Below are 7,530 nucleotides of genomic sequence, written 5' to 3'. Positions count from 1 at the left end.
ACATAAGTTCTTTCCTTTTCAGAGAACTCAGTACCTGTAGGAGCAGATCAGTCAATTCATGCAAAAAGAAGGTGAGACGTTCCAAGCATGTTGGGAGAGATTCAAAGACCTAATGAACATATGTCCGCATCACGGATTCGAATCTTGGAGGTTAGTGAACTATTTTTTTACTGCTTTAACCCCTAGGTGCAAACAATTTGTCCAGACTATGTGCAATGGGATGTTCTTCTGTAAGGAACCAGATGAGAGCTTATCATTTTTAGACTATCTAGCTCAGAGTGCTCAGCAATGGAACACGCATCCTGAATTGGCACCGATAGCAGCACAACCTCTCCGAGTAATTAGTGGTGGAGACCGATACGAGGTCAAAGAGGAGACTAGCTTCCAAGCTCTGGTTGCTGCGTTGTCTAAGAAACTGGAAGTTATGGAATCAGAGAAAGAAAAATCTAAGGTTTGCACTATATGTGAGACTTCAGACCACAAGCTTCAGGACTGTCAATTCCTACCAGTATGGCAAGAGAGTAGACCTGATTGGGTACCATCGAGAAATTGGGTCAACACAACGCAAAATGAGTAGCTCTCGAACACTTATAACCCAGGATGGTGGAATCATCCAAACCTCCGATGGAAAAATGATCAGCCAGGTCCATCATCCTTGCCGTATCAGCAAGTTCCTCAATCGTATACACCGCCTCCGCAACAGACATATCAGCCATTTGCCACTCCTCCACCACATTATCAGACGCAACAGATTTCTCAGAGTTATGCACCACTAGGATTTCAACCAACTCTAGTTCCTATCCCAGCAAAGAAGTTTCTTGATGATAGCATGGCACAAATGGCAAACATGTTTTAGCAATTTAGGCAGATTCACATCACGGCCAGCAATTAGAGTAGTCAATCATTCAGTGAATTGAAAGATGCCATGAATAAGATAAGTACACAGTTGAACACCAAAAGGGAAATTCCCTGCACAGCCTCAGCCGAATCCCCAGGTATATAGACAGCAACAGCAACCGGTGCACCATGTTTCAGGGGATACGTTTGAGTCAGTAAAGGTAGTTATTACCTTGCAAAGTGGAAAAGAAGTTTCCCGTCCTGAAATGCCCACTGACCAACAAACAGCCGCGCCGGCACCTGAGGTGACAGATGAGATAGTTAAAGGAAAAGAAAAATCAGATGAGGCCAGCTTATGTTTAAAAAAGTAAGATAATGAAGAGGATGAGCCAGTTAAGGAATACCAACTTGTGGTACCGTACCCTTAGCGATTGACATCTGGTCAAAAGAATAAGTATCATACGGAGATCTAGGAGATATTCAAATAGGTGAAGATCAATATTCCACTTCTAGAGCCCATACAGCAAATCCTAGCATATGCAAAATTTCTGAAAGACCTATGCACAGTAAAAAGAAAATTAAACGTGAAGAAAAAGGCTTTCTTGACTAAGTAAGTCAGCGCGTTGATACTAAATCAGACTCCACAGAAACTTAAAGACCGTGTGTCTCCCACGATTTCGATCTTGATTGGTGAATCTCGTATCGAGAGAGCTTTACTTGACTTGGGGAGTAGTGTGAATCTACTCTCGTTCTCGATATATAAACAACTGGGTTTGGGTGAACTGAAGAAGACCGATATGATGCTATAGTTAGTAGACAGATCCGTAAAAGCTCCACAAGGCATCATTGAGGATGTTTTGATTCAGGTCGACAAATTCTACTACCTAGTGGATTTTGTTGTTCTGAAAATGTAGCAGCCTGTGTCCACCATCTATTAGGCCCCTGTTATCCTTGCCCGACCATTCCTTGCAACTTCTAACACTTTAATCAACTGTTGAAGAGAACTACTCAAGCTTTTGTTCGAGAACATGACACATGAAATGAACGTGTTTAATAAAACGCCGACTGGGCTTGAGGAATCAGAGGTACACGCAGTAGACATGGTGGATGACTTGGATGCATTGGAGCTATTTTCAGCAGTTCGTCTAGATGGTGCATGTAAAAGTGAAGCTCCTAGACAACTTGAGGTAATTGATGAGCTGTCCATAGGGATAGATGAAATACCGATCCGTGATGAGCAATGGAGACTGCCGGAATTGACTATGTTAAACATCACCTATCCAATCACTAACATGTCATACGGCCCTCGAGTTGATGATATTATGAACTACTTTGCTACCAATCGAACATTACTATAGGACAAGCGACAGTTCTTTTCAGAAGTCAAGATTATATTTGAGAAGATGGGTTGTCCTAACTGCAAAGCATGGCTCGAGGAATTGGATGATACACGCTGGGCTTACCGAGCTGCAATCAAGAGAATTTCCAGAATGACTCCATACAGGTTGATTTACGATAAGGCATGTGATGTACCTGTTAAAATTTAGTATTATATATTTTGGATCATAAAACAGATTAACTTTTTACTTGATAATGTCATAGGGTTGAGAAAATTGCAAGTGCATGCGCCCACAAAATCGAAAAAGGAAAGCCTATGACAAGGACCACTTAGAGAAGAGGCAGATGAAGGTGCTGCATAAACTCAAGGAAAAACAACCCTTCCCAAGTCAGCAAGACTCTCTCTGCAACTCTAAATACTGTATGTTTTCGTGGAAGCTGAGACCCCGATGTGGCTCGTATATCGTTGAACGTGCTCATTCCCACAGCATAGTAGAACTAGTGGGTCCAATGAATGATAATAATGTCAAGGTCAAGGAGCAGCAGCTCAAGCCTCCCACGATTCCATTCGATCTTAATAAGGAGGTCTTACTTATGCAAGACCCTAGGGGAGTCCTCTGAACTTCCTATGTTACTGCTTTCTTTTTCATTTTTTTTTATTTTCATTTTATTTGTTTTATTTTTGTTTGTATCTTTCTTTTTCTTCTGTCACATTAGTTGACAGTAATTTCCCATTAGTTGTTCACCATGCACAATTTTTAATTCCCCTATGCTTTCATATTGAGGACAATGTTCCACTTTAGCTAGGGGGGGGGATGAGCATTCGCATATGACACTGTGCACGTATACGTACTGGGTCTTATTAAAAATAAAATAATAATAATAATAATAATAAATAAAAATAAACAAAATAAAGAGAGAAAGAGAGAGGAGCACTGAAGAATTACATTGCATTATGTCATGCTTAACACTGCGTATACCCTTCACATACTCGAGTATAACTTACAAATTACACACTTGAGTCAATCATGCGTAGTTTCTTTTTATACGATCTTATGACTCCATGAAGAATTGATTGGTCGTACATTCGTGTTAATTTGGCTATATAATTTCCTGTATTTACACGACATCTCACGAGGTTGAATAAACACATTCACGTGATTCATTGCACTTAGGGTTTCCTGTGAGCACTGAGAGAACACCCGTGACGACTATGACACCTTGTGAGGTATTGTTGAGCCAATTATCGTTCTTTTGAGTTTTTGACGTCAACTGAAAGTTCATGAAACTCAACTTTCCTTTTTTTTTTTTTTTTCTGGATATCCTTTGTACACTAGTCTATGTTTTGATTTCTTAGCCTAGAGGTGACACCTAGTGGGGAGATAGAAACCTAGGTCTTGTAGCCTACTCAAAATGTGAAGGTTGAGTCATCCCTAGAGATAGACTTAATTCATAAACCCCTATTCGAGCTCAATTCCCATTGATGGTATGAAGATTACAAAAGAAGTGTTAAGATTGTACTTATTACTCAAGAAAAGACAAAAAATAAAGAATGAGCAAAAGAAAGAATAAGAAATAAACATGCGCATGAAATGAAATGTCAATGCCAGTCCACATACATATCACAAAAAGTCAAGGACATGACACATGTTTTCCATGTATAAAGATGCTTCAACCAGTTAATGCCTCAGATGTACTCACGACAAGTTTGTGAATAAGTTGATCTAGAGTGGTCTCGGTTGGATATGGCGAGTAGATCAGAAGATGCTAGGGTGAAGGACCTGACACCTCATAGATAGGCTAGATCCTTTCCAGACTAGTCCACTTCGTACATTTAGCATTTGTTCCTTTTAATATGTGGGATGTTTGATCGCGACACTCTTCCTCACATATGATGAGTGAACCCATTTTCTTTGAGTGTTTTTGAGGATATACCAGTTAGGCCGAGTCTAAGCGACCATTCTGTAGGTGTCCACTGATATTCTAGGTGTACTGAGTCACACACATCACACACACCTCGAGAGTTTACTTGTTTATACTCGGACTTATATGACTGCATTAACTTTGAATGTGCCACTAATTAACTTCATGTGAGTATACTAATCTTAAATGACATATAAACGATGAAACTTGCATGAGTGACATGCTTTGGAGTTGTGTGTATTGAATATGAACAAGCCTGTGTGAAATTCAGTGGAATTCTTGTATGTGAAACGGTATGCTCGTGTCACATGTGCATTAATTTAATGATCACTGGAGTTGTAGTTGTACACCCCACCCTGAGATTCATTCACATCATTTACTAGAGACTAGCAAAACGTTAGTTGGGGGTGTGATTACGCATTAAAACTGCGTAATTGGACATCTTAACCTGAGCTTCATGGCTAATATTTTTAATTAAATGTCCAATATTTTAATAAAGTGTCATATTTATGATTCTTGAACTTTATTGCACAATTTATGAATTTTTGGTAATTTTCTGTCGCAGGAAAATTCCTAGGAACCAAAACCGACACCTGTTCATATTTCATGCATAACGTTTCCGTCCGAACTCTGATCGAGACAATTCAAATTTCTGGAGAAAGAGGAAAGGATTATATACAAATTTTGTGTTTTTAGCTTTGCACGAAACGGGCTCCAGGAGGGTCAAAATTGGTCGTGTTCAGAGAATGAAAAAGAAAAAAATAATAATATTAAATGAGTTTTGATTTGACCCAACCATGCATGGTCGGGTCAGGTTGGTCTCGTGGGTCTAGGGCAGCAAAGCCCCTACTATTTAATCCCCTTTTCTCCCCTGCACAGAGTGTGCGCCCGCACCCTTTCTTGTCTAGTTTGTTTTTTTTTTTCTTTCAAACTCCCTCTCTTTGCTCTCTTTCTCTCCCTACTCTCTTCTCTCAAACCTCTCCTTCACTAACTCTCTCTCTTCCTTTCCTTTGTATCTCCTTTCCCTTAGCTCTTCCCCTCTCTTTCTCCTTCTTTCCTCTTCCCCTGTTCCCTCTGCCTAGCATTGCCCGAGGACCACTCTGCTGCAACTCCCAATTCCAGCCCGAGGATTACTCTGCAGCTCCCTTTGCCCGTGAAGACAGTCGATGCAACCGCCATTGAAGACCCTTCCCTACTGCTACACCAGTAGAGTCGTAGACCCGAGTCCAAACAGAGTAGCTTCTGCTCCTCCAATCCGAGCCTTCCCCAACAGAGCAGGACACAACACACAGCTGCTCCGAGACCTCCATCAGCCAGCTGAGGAGATGAGCACACCAGCACCCTGTGCACCACCCCAGAGCATCCATGCCCCGAGTCCACAGCAGGCCGCAGGGCATAACACATCGGCTCCCTCACCAGCTGAACACAGCCCCATGGTTGGCCTGCTTTTCTCCCACTCTCTCTCTCTCTTTCTTTATTTTTTTTCTTTCTCTCTCCTTTTAATTTTAATTTAAGCATTGTAGTTTTTATTAAGGATTCCAACAACACTCAATTTTTCTCTCTCTTCTTTTTATTTATTTATTTATTTTTATTTTTTTTATTAAATTAGTTGTTCCCTCTTTTTAAAAAATTAATTTTTAATTGCAGTTTGATTTAGTTAGGTTCCCTTTGTTAAAGTTTGCACTTTTATAATATTTGGGTAGTGTTTAAGTTTTTAAAACTAAATTTTGGTTCCAGTTTTTGATTTGGTCAAAGATTCAGTTTTTATTGTGTGCAGTTGTGTCTATTGAGTTTCCTTCATTGCATATTTTAATTTCATGTTAAAAGTCATCATCTTTAATTAGCACGTGTTTCGATATTTAGATTAGTGTTTCCATTCTTACTTTTTAATTTAGTGAATGCTAGTTTTTAGGGTTTAAATTGCGTGTCGTTTAATTGGTTAAATTAAATCTCAAACAATCTTGAAAATCTAAATCTGAACTGAGTTCAATGCATTTTTATTTTGGATTAGAGAAACATAAAATATAAGATTAAAACGCATTCCCTGAGGAGACAATCTAGCCCTTGGGCTTAATATTACACGACGTAACTCCTATGCTTGGGATAACTTTCGAGCTACTCATTTTTCGAGTGACCGCTTAGGGACTACTTTGTACCTAATGCATACACATCGCTGTCTTGCATCTGGTTCTCAGATGTTTAGGCAGTACAATTCGAGATTAAGACTTCTATAATCTCGATGCTGCCCACTATTAATGGGGACTCCACTGAAAATCCTTATAAGCATCTAGATGAGTTCTTAGAAATATGTTCTCCCATTCGTATACCTAATTTTAAAGATGATGCCCTTCATCTTATGCTCTTTCCATTCTCTCTGAAGGATAAGGCCAAATATTGGCTGACGTCCTTAGAACTGGACTCGATGACCAATTGGGCCACCATGCAGCATGAATTTTGAAAACGTACTTCCCAATTGGGAAAACTAACTAGTTGTGAAAGGCAATCACAAGTTTCACACAGATGGATGGGGAACTTTTCTTTGAGACCTGGGAGCATTTTAGGGACTTGCTCCATAAATGCCCACACCATTAGGTTCCCAAGTGGCAATTAGTGCAAACCTTCTATGAAGGTTTAGCCAAAAAAGATAGGTCGATGGTTGATGCATCGTGCAGAGGTACTTTCCTCACCAAGCACGAGAATAAGGCTTGGGTTCTATTTGAGAACCTAGTTGAGAACTCCCAGCAACACATGGTTGCTCCTTGTAGACCCCCCAATTCATCCACTTCCAAACCCAAGGGAGTCTACGATCTGACATCAGACCATGACCTAGCACCCACTCTGCACATCTTATCTAAAAAACTAGATCAATGCTTCTCCTTAAGGCAACAACAATAACTACAGGCATGTGCAGAAGTGTGTGCTATATACGCTGATTCTTCCCACTCTTGTTATAATTGCCCACACGTGTCTTCCCAACCTTAGCTTGTGCAAGAGAAAGTGAAAGCCACCCACAATTGGTATGATAGGCTGTCCAACGACCCCTATTCTAATACTTACAATCTAGGGTGGAAACAACATCCCAACTTCTCTTGGAGGCCACAAGCCCCGGGTTTTCAATCCCAAAGATCTCCGCAAGCCTCTAATGCTCAACCTCCTCGTCCATACCAAAATTTTCAAAATCAACCTAATTCAGCCCCAAGATCTTCAACCTTTTAGCTGTATTCTCCCTCTTAACCTAAGTATGATACATTTTAGGAGATGGTACTGAAGGCCTTTAAAAGCATTGAGGCTGATCGTAAAATCGATCGGAAACTCCTTCATTCCCACTCCTAGTCCATCGCAAATTTAGAAGCCAACCTAGGGCAACTAGCTACCTCTTTGAGTTGGAAAGATGAAGGAAAATTGCCAAGTCAGCCCTAAGTGAACCCAAAG

The 7,530-nt window shown here is 40.3% G+C and overlaps 1 protein-coding gene and 1 non-coding gene across 2 annotated transcripts; one reads left to right on the top strand and one right to left on the bottom strand.

Annotated features, from left to right (window-relative positions):
- The first annotated feature begins 208 nt into the window (after positions 1–208).
- Positions 209–2,384, top strand: LOC131143883 (uncharacterized). The gene is made up of 4 exons (XM_058092244.1): positions 209–451; positions 978–1,204; positions 1,838–2,024; positions 2,196–2,384. Exons 1-4 carry the CDS (start codon positions 209–211, stop codon positions 2,382–2,384), a joined length of 846 nt encoding a protein of 281 aa, XP_057948227.1.
- Positions 2,385–6,585: 4,201 nt separating this feature from the next.
- Positions 6,586–6,689, bottom strand: LOC131145344 (small nucleolar RNA R71). Its single transcript, XR_009134127.1, has one exon. It is a non-coding gene; the product is annotated as a small nucleolar RNA R71 (small nucleolar RNA).
- Between the last annotated feature and the right edge of the window lie 841 nt (positions 6,690–7,530).

This window comes from Malania oleifera, chromosome 12, assembly GCF_029873635.1.
Source record: "Malania oleifera isolate guangnan ecotype guangnan chromosome 12, ASM2987363v1, whole genome shotgun sequence".
Lineage (NCBI taxonomy): Eukaryota > Viridiplantae > Streptophyta > Magnoliopsida > Santalales > Ximeniaceae > Malania > Malania oleifera.
This window is presented reverse-complemented; position numbering and strand designations above follow the sequence as displayed.

Bases quoted from the DNA above. Each gene is read 5' to 3' on its own strand.
- LOC131143883 (XM_058092244.1), top strand. From the start codon at position 209: ATGTGCAATGGGATGTTCTTCTGTAAGGAACCAGATGAGAGCTTATCA. The intron at 1,205-1,837 runs GTAAGATAATGA...CAACTGTTGAAG, and splicing joins GCCAGCTTATGTTTAAAAAA to AGAACTACTCAAGCTTTTGT. The intron at 2,025-2,195 runs GTAATTGATGAG...ACATTACTATAG, and splicing joins AAGCTCCTAGACAACTTGAG to GACAAGCGACAGTTCTTTTC.